Here is a 15041-nt window from a genome sequence, read left to right as displayed (position 1 = left end):
AAGAGAGAGCTGATACCAACGGGCGATGCAGCCTCTACTACTACTACTAGAGGACGCCACGGACAGCAGCGCCCCTAGCGGTCATCCTTATTTTTTAGCGCCAGCGACAAGTCGCCATTTTCTTGTGCTTGTGCTTTTCTTGCGATTTTTCCGCATCTTCATCATGGAACGCTCTGCAATTGCCACGGCTAAGTTAAGTAACTCATAAGTAACATTTTACCGTATTTTTGTCTTCCGGGTACCAGTATTTTCCTTTTTATAGGTCATATACGGTTCCTCGGTTGTCTCGTGGCGGCCATGCCGCCTCGTAAGAATTCCCGGTCCTCCATACTGGGACTTCTTATGCTTATGGGCTTACTTTATCACATTCATTGTTTACATCGAGTTTTAGCTAGTTCAGCCCTCCTACCATTCTCTTAGCTTGGTATTTAGGGCTATTATTTATTTCGGCCCAGCATCCCGGCTCTTGCTCTACATCGGCTATCGCTGGCTCCGAGTAGGCTCCTGTTTCTCGGAACAGTCTGCCTCCTCCTGGGCTTCTTTCTCTTTTACTAAAAGTGTCTCTTCCTCCTTTCGGTGTATTTTTATTATTTAGGGTGTTAGGCTAGCCTAGGTGCTTGTTCCACATATTGGTACAGCTTGGTTCACGTGGCCCTACCACGGTGTGTTGCTCGCGGCCTAGGCCACTTGCGGTCACGTGTCCTATAGCACCTTACCCTGCCCCTTCCCTCCCTCTCTGATGTAGGGAGGGGCTGGGGGACCCCTTGGTTGTTATAACAACCTCATCGCCTTCTCTCACACTCTCGGAGGTGACCGGGGGGTCCCCCCAGCAGGGGGTATAGGGCGACCACTATGAGGTACCGGGTCTCCATGCGGGTAGTTGGTGAGGCGGGGAGGAGTAGGCCATCCCTCCCCCCTTTTCCTCGCTCCCGCCGTGTTTCGCCGGGACCTTCCTCCCCCCCTCCCCATTGCTCAGCCACCTCCCTCCAGATACGTAAGGAGCCTTCCGTCGCAGCCGGGGCCCCTTTGGTTATAGGATATTGGCTCCGCTAGCGGGCAGGGTGGGCGCTATGAGTGGTCGGTTGCTTGCCTACTATATCCTTATATCTCTCCCCCGCTACCGGAAGGGAGCTTACCCTTACCTACGCACTCTTCTAGTAGACGGGTGGAGAGAAGTTGTTTTAATTTTGTTATTTTAAGGATATATACCCTAATTATAAGATAATTATAAGATATTTTACAATGATTGTGTGTTATCATTATATTTTTTATCACCATCCCCGCCATTGTCCGTCGTGGTTTCCATTACCACCACTCCTAGTTGGTTGATTCTTGTGCCTCCGCCATTGGCGGAGCCATAGCCTATCTTCCAACCTGGTTACCACACGTATTTTAGCGGGGCTCTGGTTTTATCTAACTTTATCGCTCCGGCACCAACGGAGCATATGTTAGGCTGTAAGTGTTTACTCTGTACTCATGTACTTTTTCACTTACAGGCTACCAACTGCCAGGTCCCAGCCTGTAATGCGACGCTCTACGACCCCTGTGGACATGACGAGTGCAGGTCTCACGCCCCGTGTGCCACGTCGTACAATGAGACGATCGTCTGGCACCCCGAAGCCTGCGCTATATGCTACGACCTGGTCGGTCAGCTGGGAGATGGGGTATGTCCATTATAGGCTTACTTATGATTTTACTAACAACTTCTAGTCGTAAGTTTGTTAACCCTGTCCACAATTGGTAGCTAATCTCACCTTTCTTTCAGGCTAGCGGTGTGAGGGAAGTCGCCCTCGCCACCCTGAAAGCGTGGGTGGGCGGCTTTGGGAAAAACGCCGCCAAGGGCCAGCCCTACATCTTAGATAGGAAGCTGGCCATCCAGATCTTCCCCGCGGGCAAGTCGACGGGCTACGTCGACCCCTTGTCCGCTGCCCCATTGATAGCCTCCATCCAGCAAGACCTCCAGCAATCGTTTTGGGGTCGTAGCAAGCCCATCCAGGAGTCGGTTCCGGACGTCGCTGCCCTGGACCTGAACCTTGAGCCAATGGCGGTAGTTAGCGAGGATTTGTTGGTTGAGGTAGGTTTGTCGGGCGCCCAAGGTCTTTCCTTGGGCGCTCCTGGATCTTCTCCTGTCCCTTCTTCTTCCGCCTCTTTCCAAGGCTTTGCGGGATCCGAGATCCCTAGCCGCCCTCCCGCTCTCTCTGTACCTCCTAAGGAGAAGGGAAAGAGAGAACCGAAGACCTTGTCTAAGTCGACTTCTAGGAAGTCGTCTTCGTCTTCTTCGGCCAGGAAGTCGTCGACTTCATACGCCGAGCGGTGAAGGCTAAGCCGAGCTCTTCCCAGTCGAAGAGCTCCAGAAGCAAGGCTTCGAAGGAGAAGGCTCGCGCTACCACCGAGTCACTGCCTTCTTCCCGCCTCCGCTGCCTCCTCTCCGGCTATGCCGGCAGGGGTGGCAAGCACCAGCACCTGCGTTCCCTCTGCTGTCTCACCAGGGATGATGGAACAGGTAGGGGTGCTGGTAGGTTCCCAAATTTCAGCATTGGGAACACGTTTTGAGCAGATGTTCGCGCAATTATCGAACAGTCTGTCTCAAACTGGACAGTCTATCCAGGACCTCTCTAATAGAATGAGAGAGAATGAGGACCGAGTGGCTGGGCTAACTCAGGCTCCTACCCCAGTCTCCCCTGCATCTAGCACGGGGATTCTCCAACTTCCGCCTTACGACTCCTTGCCAGCTTTCTCTATGGAGAATCCATGGAGAGTAGCGGCCTACGCTCCTTTTCCAAGGACGGGATGATTTCGATCCCGGAGTTTGGTACTCGAAGGATTGAGGACTTCGAGGTTCTACCCTCCGGGTCTGACGCAGCCTTTCATGGGGTATGCTAGGCTGACGCCAACGGCTCTCACGAGAGAGGACAAGATCTCGAAGGAGTCAGTTCTCTACAGTAGAGATCACGCCCAGCGAGAATGGGTTCACTGCCTTGAGGACTGGGAGTGTACTAACACTAAACTCCAGGCCTATAAGAGTCCCTTCACTATTTTCGCGACGGAAGAGGAGGTCTCTCTTCCGTTCGCCACGAAATTGGTGGAGAAGGCTCTTCAGGCAGTCCTCAAGGATGAGCCCATTCCACAGTTGAGGGAGTCGGAGTCTACTTCTCCACTCTTCCCCGCCTTCGGAGAGTTGTGGGAAAACCTGCCAGCTACATTCACGCTGGGTAAACTCAAGCCGGACTGCGCCATGGACCAGTTCGGTGAGAAATTACCTAGGCTGCCGGATTCCCTAATCCAGGCAGAGTTCGATGCGCGAACTAGGTTTGGCAGGTCCCTCAACTCTCTCATCGTTACGGAAATGGCTGCTCTTTCCTACGCTACGGAACCGCTGTTCAAGATTCTGGCGAAATCTCAGTTTCAGACGGGTCTGTCAGACGCTTTTGACTTCTTCCAAGCCAGGAGGAACTGCCGGAAGCATGTCCTTCAAGAGTGCACTATCAGGCATGAGCCTAATAGACTCTTGGCTGCGAGCATGTGGGGAGCGGATCTCTTCCCAGAGTCCGCAGTGAACGAAGTCCACCACGAAGCTGCTAGACTCAACCAGAGCCTTAGAGCTAGGTGGGGTATTTCCTCTAAGAGGAAAAAACAGGAATCCGTTCCCACTGCTGGCAAGAACCAAAGAAGGCTGGTAAGAGGTTTCCAGCCTTGTATAAAAAACTTCAACATCAGCAGCAGTTTGTGCAGGCAGTCCCAGTTACCCAACAGGGGACAACCTTCCACATCTAAACAGACCCAACCTTTCCTCCTGGTGCCCCAGCAATCTCAACCATCTACTTCTACGCTATCTCGCCGGCCTTTAACCCTGCTTATGAGGCTCAAGGCTACTCTCAACCGAGGGTAGGGCGAGAGGTTACTTTCGTCAGCGTGGCGCAGGAAGGGGCACGAGGAGTAGGCAGTTCAGAGGAGGGCGTGGTGGCCAACCCGCCCATCAGCAATGAGGCTCCCCAGGTAGGAGGGAGGCTGTTCCTCTTCCGCCACAGGTGGGGGTTCAGCAATTGGGCACAGAGCATAGTGTCCAAAGGATTAGGCTGGAGTTGGATCAAAGATCCCCCTCCAATCAAATCATTTCATCAGGTACCGTCAAAGGAATTGATAGATTACGCGGAAGAACTCCTTCAGAAAGGAGCTATTGCGAGAGTCAAACATCTAAAATTTCAAGGGCGCTTATTCAGCGTGCCAAAGAAAGGCTCAACAAAAGAAGGGTAATCTTAGACTTGTCAAAGCTAAACTCTTTCATTCGCTGCGACAAGTTCAAGATGCTTACCCTCTCGCAAGTAAGGACCCTACTTCCGCGTGGAGCCGTCACATGCTCCATCGATCTTACAGACGCATACTATCATATCCCTATAGCCAGGCACTTCCGCCCATTCCTAGGATTCAGACTAGGAAATCAGACATTCTCATTCAAAGTGATGCCCTTCGGTCTGAATGTAGCCCCCAGGGTATTCACAAAGATAGCAGAAGTGGTTGTACAACAATTGAGAGCTCAGGGAATCATGGTAGCGGCATACCTCGACGATTGGTTGATCTGGGCACCAACAGTCGAGGAATGTCTCGAAGCTACCAAAAAGGTAGTTCACTTTCTGGAACATCTGGGGTTCCAGATAAACAAAACGAAATCCAGACTTACTCCGGAATCTCATTTTCAGTGGCTAGGAATCCAATGGGATTTGTCTTCCCACAATCTATCAATTCCAGTGGCCAAACGGAAGGAAATAGCAAAATCTGTCAGGCAATTCCTCAAATGCAAACAGACATCAAGAAGAAACCAGGAGAGAATCCTAGGGTCTCTTCAGTTTGCTTCGGTAACAGATATCCTTCTGAAAGCAAGGCTGAAAGATATAAATCTAATTTTGGCGGTCAAGAGCAAACTCCAAATATCGAGACAAGTTGTCAGTAATTCCACAGATCCTCCGCAACCAACTACGGCCTTGGTCAAAAGTAAAGAACTTAGCCAAGAAGGTACCCTTCAATATCCCCTCCCAGTGTTAACCATTCACACGGATGCTTCCCTGTCCGGGTGGGGGGGATACTCTCAGTTCAAACAGGTTCAGGGGACTTGGTCAGTTCAATTTCGCCAGCTCCACATAAACAAAGTGTTGGAAGCAATGGCAGTATTTCTTACTCTGAAGAGACTGCTTCCCCCGAAGAAGTCTCATTCTAAGGCTAGTTTTGGACAGTGCAGTGGTAGTTCATTGCATCAACAGAGGAGGGTCCAAATCCAAGCATGTGAACCATGTCATGATAGCCATCTTTGCATTAGCAAACAAACACAAATGGCATCTGTCTGCCACTCACCTGGCAGGAGTAAGAAATGTGATAGCAGACGCCCTGTCCCGGTCAGTTCCTCTGGAATCAGAGTGGTCTCTGGACGTCGGGTTCATTCCAGATGGGTAAGCCGGAGAGTCCCAGGTCTCCAAGTGGATCTCTTCGCCTCACAAGCGAACCACAAGCTCCCTTGCTATGTGGCCCCCAACCTGGACCCTCTGGCTTATGCCACGGACGCCCTGTCGTTAGATTGGAATCAGTGGAGGAGGATTTATATTTTTCCTCCAGTGAATCTTCTCTTGAAAGTCCTAGACAAACTAAGGTCTTTCAAAGGGATAGTAGCTCTGATTGCACCGGATTGGCCAAGAGCAACTGGTATCCTCTTCTTTTGGAATTGGGTCTCCGACCTCAACGGATCCCCAATCCCAAACTGTCACAATCAGTACAAATGAGGACTGTGTTCGCTTCCTCAAGAACTCTCCAGACCCTAACTTTATGGACTTCATGAAGTTTGCGGCTAATAAAGATGCTGACATTGATCCACAGAACATTCTCTTCCTAGAATCAGATAAGAGAGAGTCAACCATTAGACAATATGACTCAGCTGTTAAAAAATTAGCATCTTTCTTGAGAGAATCGAACACCACAACCATGACAGTTAATTTGGCTATATCCTTTTTCAGATCCTTGTTTGAAAAAGGTTTAGCAGCTAGCACGATTACCACTCACAAATCGGCTTTGAAGAAAATCTTTCAAGTAGGTTTTCAGATAGATTTGACTGAATCTTATTTCACATCTATCCCTAAAGCCTGTGCTAGACTTAGACCTTCTCAGAGGCCTACTACAGTTTCATGGTTCTTAAATGATGTCCTCAAACTAGCTTCAGATACTGACAACTCATCTTGTACGTTCATTATGCTCCTGAGGAAGACATTATTCTTATTAAGCCTAGCCTCAGGAGCTAGAATTTCAGAACTGTCGGCTCTATCCAGGGATGCGGGTCATGTGGGAATTCCTCCCATCAGGAGAAGTTCTACTTGCTCCGGATCGTAGCTTTTTAGCCAAAAATGAAGATCCTCTTGCAAGGTGGGCTCCTTGGAAGGTTATCCCACTTCCACAGGATCCTTCTCTCTGCCCAGTATCAACTCTTAGAGCCTTTCTTTCTCGTACTTCTTCTAGATCCTCAGGTGCTCTCTTTATGAGAGAAAAAAGGTGGTGACTTTATCAGTTAAAGGCATTAGACAGCAAATCCTTTACTTCATTAAACAAGCCAACCCTGAGTCATTCCCAAAAGCACATGATATCAGGGGAGTAGCCACTCAATTAATTATTTCCAACATATGAACTTTGAGGATCTTAGGAAGTATACTGGATGGAAATCCCCGACAGTCTTTAAACGGCATTATTTAAAGTCCTTGGAATCTTTAAAGTTTTCAGCAGTAGCAGCGGGAAACATAGTTTCCCCTGATACTGTTTAGTAGTGTAGTATTGATCCAGGTCTCCTTTCTACCTACTTCAACCAACATGCCTCAACCTATCGTCAGGCTACTCAACATCATAGCCTTAGTCGTTGTATCATATAGTGGATTGTCCCTTATTTTTTTTGCTAGGGACAACCACTTTTGTACTGATATGTACTTCAGTGTACCTACCCTTATTTTTATGCTAGGGTAGGACACAATATGTTTGTATATTCACCATTTTGTGTTTGTGATGAACTTCAGTCACAATGTGTTTGTATATATTTGGAAATAATTGTATTATTGATGGATTTCAGTGTACCTACCCTTATTTTTATGCTAGGGTAGGACACATGTATGTATATATTTTGTAATTATGTATTCTAATTAAGTAAATCCCAAATTTGCCTTATTTTACATGCATCTCTGTAATTTTATTTATTTACCATTTAAGTACTTTAAGTTTACTAACATTCTATTATTTTACTGTTATAATAAGTTAGTTTAAGTGCTTAATTTGTATGCTGTATTTGATTTACTTATATTATATCCATCATTTTAAACTGTTTTTCATTGTTTCCTTTTCCATCTTGTCTGTTTCTCTGGTACTCTTTCATAGGCCGACACGAGCTGAGCCCAGAAAAGGGATTTTGACGAAGGAAAAATCTATTTCTGGGTGATTGGCTCGTGTCGCCCTATGAAACCCCCCCTTTTTTATGGTTTGTTTTCCCCCCCTTGCAGGACAAGATGTATTTACTGTTTTAATTAAGGATGACCGCTAGGGGCGCTGCTGTCCGTGGCGTCCTCTAGTAGTAGTAGTAGAGGCTGCATCGCCCGTTGGTATCAGCTCTCTCTTGGGGGGATTCTGATAGGGAAGTTCTAATTGGTGTTTGTCTCGTGGTAGTGTTCCACACTCGCCCCTATATCATACCGACACTTCTTTTTAAGAGTGAGCGAGTCAGTTTTACTGACATTTTCTTAATTTTGTTTTTCTCTGGTAATTTTAGGCTAATTTTACCTAGAAAGAATGATATTAAGGATACTTTCATAGGGCGACACGAGCCAATCACCCAGAAATAGATTTTTCCTTCGTCAAAATCCCTTTTTTCATACAGTGCAGATACTATACCTATCAATTATCACAACACCTAACACCCATCATTACAAAATCTGTTGATATCACTTCCAAAACTACTATAAAAAATGTCTCAAGGTTATTTACTGTAATTCATTTGTAAAAAATTAGCAAGGGACCACATACAAATCATTGTTCTGAGCTTCTTACCCTGTTTGACACCACTATGAATGATATTAGAGTCAATTCTAGCCTGAGGCTTTGATAACATGAGATTCCACGCCTGCATAGCTTCATATGGAACCTCTTCTTCATCGTAACTTAAACATACGCGTTGGAGAGCAACTTCTTGCTGAAGAGCTGAAAAAGAAGTATTTAAATTAGTTGCACTTTACAAACACTACAAGTAACAAGCCCTAAAGCAGGGGTCGGCAACTTCTGGAGAGAGAGCGGGCCAGACAGCTCTGCAGTGTTTTGGAGGAGGGCCATGATATCAAATGCACTATAAATTTTCTTTACCTCAGACTGCTCTGTCCAGAAGGTTGCCTTGATCTGGAGGTTTAAAGTAAAAACCAATAAAGTTAATGTAATATTATTTAAAAAAGGTTCCTTACTTTCCTGCAGGAATAACAGCATACAACTAATATGACTTCAACTAGGTAACAACAATTAGATAATTAACTATTAGATAATTAGCGTCTAGGTGTTAAGTTAGGGGGCCAGACTGAAATCCCTCATAGGCTGGGGATTGCCAACCTCTGCCCTAAAGCATAGCTTCTCACTTTCAGCCATAACACATTTTCCCACTTATCAAATCAGAAAACTTAACAAGGGTGGAAAAATTAACATCATTTCATAAAAAAAAAATTAATCTAATGGGTATCTAATGGGTAGGACTCTTGGACTTGAGAATGAAAAACCAAGTCCAAGTGTTCAAGTGGTCCTTTACCTCAGCAACTTGTATCTACTGTGAGGAAGCAACTGTCATTAACCCAGATAAAAGGCTATCTATTATGGTTTGCTATTTCAATGAATTACCTCCCAGTGTTCAGAATGCCATTAACCATTCAGAGTAATGCCAAAGAACATTAAGTATGGCATTTTTTATCTTAATAAATAGCAGCTTCTTTGATACTTACCTCTAAGACGCTGGTTTTCCTTTTCCATACGAATTAACAGGATATGTTGAAACACTGCTTTCTTCCATATAATCTTCAGTTGGGCTGCAGTTCTTTTCTGTGCCGGCTTTTCAAGAGTGTCTGAAAAAATTTGTCTCATGATATACCTTATAAACTTACAATCTCTGACATATAACAAATCTAATAAATAAAATAACCATTTGGAAATCTGCTTTGTTTACATGCCTCCATGACATCAAAAGTACAACATAATTATATAAATTTAGCTATACTATCTCCCCACCGATTAGATGAGTCGGCATTCAAACAAAAAATCGAATGGCTACCCGGATGACTGTCTAGTTTACCTGTTCTCCACCAAGTGTGTTTCGAATGTTTTAGCTCTTGTCAGAATTCTCCTTGACACCCCACTAAGTTGTGGGGAGGCTGGGTGGGTCTACTTTAACAGTAGGTAAGTATCCAAACAATAAATTTTATTATGAAAATTTATATTATTTGAGATGAATCTTACCTACTGTTAAATTTAGCTGATTCCCACATCAAGAAGAGCATGGTGGGTAGTGCAGCTAGACAAAATTCCGCTCAGCCATTCAAGCTAAAGGTTTCTTGTACGAAACACAAAACATTCTCACCTGATCTGGAATCCTTGGTGGATTTTACTACCACTAAAAGTTGGATTCCATTCAGGAAGCAAGGCTCTCATACATACGCAGCAAAGAGCAGCCTTGCGGAGAAAACCGCTTCGATTCAGCCAGCATGAAACACAAGCGGTATGAAGGACCCGTGTGCCTGGGTCCAAAAGCCCTATCAAACGACAGTCATTTAAAATAAATACCTTTACGATATAAAGGTATACTCCTATACAAAATTTGTACCTTCACACTCCCCAAAATATTAAAACCCAGGAATTGAACAAAAGAGCTTAAAGGATTGCTCTTTTCTTCAGTTCAGGAAAAGACTACCCACTACTAGTAACGGATAAAGGGCTTTACTGTTTTCAAACACAATTCTGTTTACTTGAGGTAGTGATCGGGTAAAAACTGAATTGTACTTCTACTGTGTCACATCAACCCTATTCTGGAGTGACAAATTGACTTGACACTAAATGAAGTTGCAACTGCTGCTCACATTATGAATGTTTACCTTCAATAAAGGTAGAAGATATGGAGCCAGTTCTCATGCACTAGCCTACCCAATACATCACAGAGGACCTTGTGTTCCTTGACAAAGTTTCTAAAAAAAAAAAAAATCCCAACACAAAAGGTTAACTTTCCTTCTTCCAGGGTTAACCTTCACAAATACATTCTAGGTTTTCTAAAACCACAAAACAAAAGTTAACTTTGCCTTCGAGTTTAACCTTTGGTGAAAGCGTTACAAGTTTCTATAAATCACAACACAAATGGTTAACTTTGCCTCTTCCAGGCTTAACCTTAATACAATCTAGGTTTTCTAAAACCACAAAACAAAAGTTAACTTTGTCTTCAAGCTTAACCATTGGCAAAGACAGCTAGGTTTTTTAAAACCACAAAATAAAAGGTTGATTTTGCCTTTTCCAGGCTTAACCTTTGAGAACAACTGATTCTTAAAATCACAAAACCAAAGGTTAACTTTGCCTCTTCCAGCATTTACCTTTAGACAAAGATGTTCAAGGTTTCTAAAAGGATGATAAAAAAGTTCTAGGTTTAACCTTTAAATTTAAATGCCCCAACAGGATAGAGAAGTTCCTCTTCTTCCACACTAAGGGGTTACGATGGAATTCTTACAGGGCACTGTAAAGCATAGCCTTAACATCACCCTAAGCTCTAAAGCAGAAAGCTAAAATAGCATTCCCCTTACAACAGCTTAAAGACGGGTGTTGACAATAAATTTACTTATTAACCACTGCTGGTGCTAAATAAAAGGTCTTACAGTAAATTCAGATAAAGTTTAGACCCGCATCTAAACTCCAGAGAGAGACTGATATAAAAATGAAGGGGCTTCAATCTCAACACCATACAGTGCTAGTCCTCAGCAAGATCTAAAAGTAATTGATGCAATACCGAGGAAAGTACATATGGATCGATAACTTTGGAAGTAGACAGTGAAAAGTCTTGTCTCCTCTAAACAGAAAACATTGACATCTACAAGGATCCAGGTGCTGAAAATTCCTCTAGAATGGCACCCTCAGCAATACAGACCACTGCTTCTGACCCCAGGCCATGGAAGTTTTAAATTAAGGAGATGCCTAAGTTAATAGAACTGTATGGAATTGTGGAATAGAATATGTGATTTTGGCATAAAGCCAAGCACTGGGACGCATAGAGTCATTCAGCGCTAAGTATGGAATTGTGTAATAGAGTTGATTTCTTCTCAACAAAAGAATGAGACATCTACCAAGAGCATTGGAAATTCTGAAAATCATTGCCCTGAGGCTACAAGGGCTCTGCAGGAGACGCTGAGCTATTCTTGAACTCGAAATTGCTCAATAGTATTCAGAGTAGATACGAGAGGCAGGCCTATGAGTCTGAATTAGGCAAAATTTAAGGAAACATCCACTGCTCAAGCCTGAGGGCCAACAAAGTAATAGTAATCATAAGATGTCCCTGTTTATCTACATAAAATGAGTGCTCCTTAAATCCACAACCAAGTGCCAAACTTTTGGATGTAAAGGCCCTTGTAGGCAGTTGTTCTTCCTGAATCCCCAATTGCTAAAACACTGTCCTTCCACAGAATGAATGATCAAACCAATATGTTGTTTCATTTCACTCAAAGCAGCAAACTTCCAGCAAAGACTTTGTTTCTGACCTGGAATAAACCTGCTAAGCATCCAGATGTCTTTCCACTGCCCTGACATCTAAAAAATTTTATCAGGCATAGTTTTGACCATTCTATATTGCATGAAAGTGTAATGACACTAGTTAAACTCTGTGTTGCATGACAGAGGGAAAAGACCAAAACCTGGACTTTGGTTTAAGAACAAAATGGACAATTCTTGGTTACCGAGTCCCTCCTACAGTCCTGGAGTCAAAGTTGGTTCTGGATTACTTATAAATTGCATGCATAATTAAGTATCATCCCCACATCACTAGATAAGAATGGGGATATAAAGAATTAATAATATAATGTATAAAAATTGGGCCAGAAGCAGCAACAGGTCCTTGGCCTTTGGAATACTGTTGACAGAGTTGGCCAACTTGAATCATTGATTCAGTAGAAGCGTCTTGCTCCTACAGTCGAAGCCATCCACCAATGGGCAACAAGTCCCTGACATAACTTATAGAAGACTGCACACTAACCCAAACAAAGTGGACAAAACAGCAATACCTTCTAGTAAAAACATCTTGAAGGAACTTGCATGACTATGGATGTAATGGTAAGTGGAATACATTCGGCATGTGTACCACAAGTCTGACCGTTCTTTGGAAAGGCACTAAAACCATACTAGAAAGCCAACAAGAATGTGGTCGGACACTTCCTGTTATTCAGTCTCCAAACATCCAAAAATATCTCCAATTACCTATGGAGCTCGCCCTAAAAACTTACCCTTGGACTATCATTCCCTCTATATAAAATATCCTACTAAAAAGAGACTTATGAGAGATTTCTGTTGAAGACAAAGGAAGCTATAAGAGGGAGATTAAACCAGTGGAGGACAACCAAAAAAGAATCATAACTGCCCTTCACCATCTCCACCAGTAACCTACTGGTCCCAAGTCTCTCCATGCAAGTTAGGAGGTTGCAACTGTCCATATCCCAGAACCTGAGTCTGCACTTATCCCCGAAAGGTATAAAACAACACTACCAATAGATAATCCTTTATCGCCTTAAACCGAGCTGCATAATCAGACAGGAAGCGAAAGTGTTCTCACTTCTTCCAAACCAAGCGAGTATAAGCATGAGGACAATACCCTCCAGCATCAGAAATGAGTTATTTGTTTTCCTTGCTAAAAAATCCCGCTGGCGACAAACCCTAAGCTGGCTACACAAACTAGCTGGGTTGGTGTCTCCACTTCTCTAAGCAGTCGCAGAGGCGAGACAACATAGCTAGAAGGTAATAACTCACGTTAGACTGAAAATCCATCAGCATGTCTGTCAGTCTCAAGTTCATTTCCCCACAGGAAAGAAAAAGAAAGCGAACCTCCTACTAAAGATGGTTAAAGGACCAATAAGCGTTTGTACAGCAAGAGGCAGCCTTCGGCTCTCCGCGGCTTTAAAAGCCATAAGACGACAACCCAAGGCAGACCTAAAGGGAGATTTGTGCATCCAAGGACGAGAAAAGTTACGAAATGCTCTTTAATTGGAGAAAGCGTTGGTTCTCTTCTCCAATATTTAGAAGGCACCGAAATATGCTAAGACAATTAAGACATATTCTTTATGTGACCTCCTTCCTCAACAAAATGAGGATACAACAAAGCATAGTGTCGCAACAAATGCCGACCATCCCGAATGAGTTCTTCAACCTCCATTCAAATTCTTCTTCCCTCAGCGGGTGATGGGAGGAGACAGCTGGCGACAGGAGGTAAACAAAAGAGCTTAAAGGATTGCTCTTTCTCCGCAACCTTTGGTGACAAAAAGTGACACTTGTCAATAAGAGGTGACAGCAGCTGTATCGCATCCACCACGACTCAATGAGAGGACTCAGGACTCGGCCAAGTCTGCACGAGTCAACTGCGTTTACACGAGTCAACAACGTCCGCAGTCCACACGAGTCAACTGAGGGAAGGAGAACGAGGCGCCAGAAGAGGGAGGCGGTGGGAGAAGAGTTACAACGACTCTCCTGCCTCAACCGAAAGCGATTGTACATACTTGAAAGCATTTTCCTATATGAAACTAAGTTAGAAATCTCTGAAGCTAGAATCTCTAACTTGGCAAGAACTTTAGATACTACAGACAGTGTAGACTTGAAAGAGAAACATTAAATGAGGCAGTAGCGAGATTTGCCAATCACCGAAGAGGAAGCAAGCAAAGAACGAACACAAGCATTACGAAGAAAAAGGAATATGCTAGCAGACGACAATTTAGAATACCCCATACATGAGAGAGATAAACAGTCGACTGAGTCGACATACCTAAATGTGTAAAATTCACTACAGATACATTAACATCTCAATAAAATATCTTTACCTACATTGTATATCATTAAACCTATGCATGCTAACACCTCAAACTAGGTGTTGAAGACGACAGAATGCGCCTACAGAGCGAGCATTAACACTTACTGAAACAGTCCTTATGCAAACGCTTAAATGGTCCTAGGCAATCTCTTTAATGGTCATTTGGCGAACGCTTTAAACGGGATTCAAACCATGAAAAGGGCGAAGTAGGTATTGGAGGGCACAGAATCCCATCTTCCCGAGAACCGACCCGGTTCCCTTGCTGCGGAAACTACCAACTGTCGCAGGGCAGTCCTAGGTTCGGGCTATGTACAGACGAGGGCACCAACACCTTACTTCTAACTGGGAAAGCGAAAAAGAGTGCACACTATGGAGGGATTCGGAACGTTCCTGTCACGAACTCAGTTCAACTAGTATTAGAACTAAAAATCGGTTTAACGTTCTAACTTCTTGTTATGCTTTTCCTGAACCAAATGGGGAGCAGAAGGCAGAGCTACAAAGGAAGTCAATACTAGCCTACTAAAGTGCCGAGTCTGAGTAGGGATAGCCTGACAGGTTTAAGTCCTGACCTAACTAATTGCTTTCATAATCTATTAGTTTCCCGTCTTTCCTATATCTGACATATTCAGGCATAAATTTCTCAGAACAATTCCATACATTCTTCACATCTAGTAGTTCCAAGATCACACACTGTACCCTTACAAGCACAAAGGAATGTTGATCAACTTCCAATTTCAACATCCTGGTTACACCAAGAACATTCCTACAAAGCCTAATGTAATTGGTTTTGCTTCCAGTGGAAGATATCCTAGGAAAGTGAAATTACAATACAGTAAACAGGTGTAAAACAGCCAAACTTCATAGAATACCAACAATCACATAGCCGCAATGGCGGCAAGGAGAATTCTGACAAGAGCTAAAACATTTGAAACACACCTAGTGGAGAACAGGTAAACTA

The 15041-nt window shown here is 44.0% G+C and overlaps 1 protein-coding gene across 3 annotated transcripts in view; it reads right to left on the bottom strand.

Moving 5' to 3' along the window:
- The window catches only part of LOC135211212 (TBC1 domain family member 1-like), a 307524-nt gene that overhangs the window by 77432 nt on the left and 215051 nt on the right, over positions 1–15041 (bottom strand). For all 3 annotated transcript variants that reach the window (XM_064244447.1, XM_064244445.1, XM_064244446.1), the window contains exons 17-18: positions 8991–9110; positions 8062–8211 (exon numbers count right to left, since the gene is read on the bottom strand). In XM_064244447.1, coding sequence (XP_064100517.1) covers positions 8062–8211; positions 8991–9110 — 270 coding nt within the window. The remainder of the gene's footprint in view (positions 1–8061; positions 8212–8990; positions 9111–15041) is intronic.

This window comes from Macrobrachium nipponense, chromosome 4, assembly GCF_015104395.2.
Source record: "Macrobrachium nipponense isolate FS-2020 chromosome 4, ASM1510439v2, whole genome shotgun sequence".
Classification (NCBI taxonomy): domain Eukaryota; kingdom Metazoa; phylum Arthropoda; class Malacostraca; order Decapoda; family Palaemonidae; genus Macrobrachium; species Macrobrachium nipponense.
Note: the sequence above shows the minus strand (reverse complement) of the source record. Positions and strands in the feature narration are given on the sequence as shown.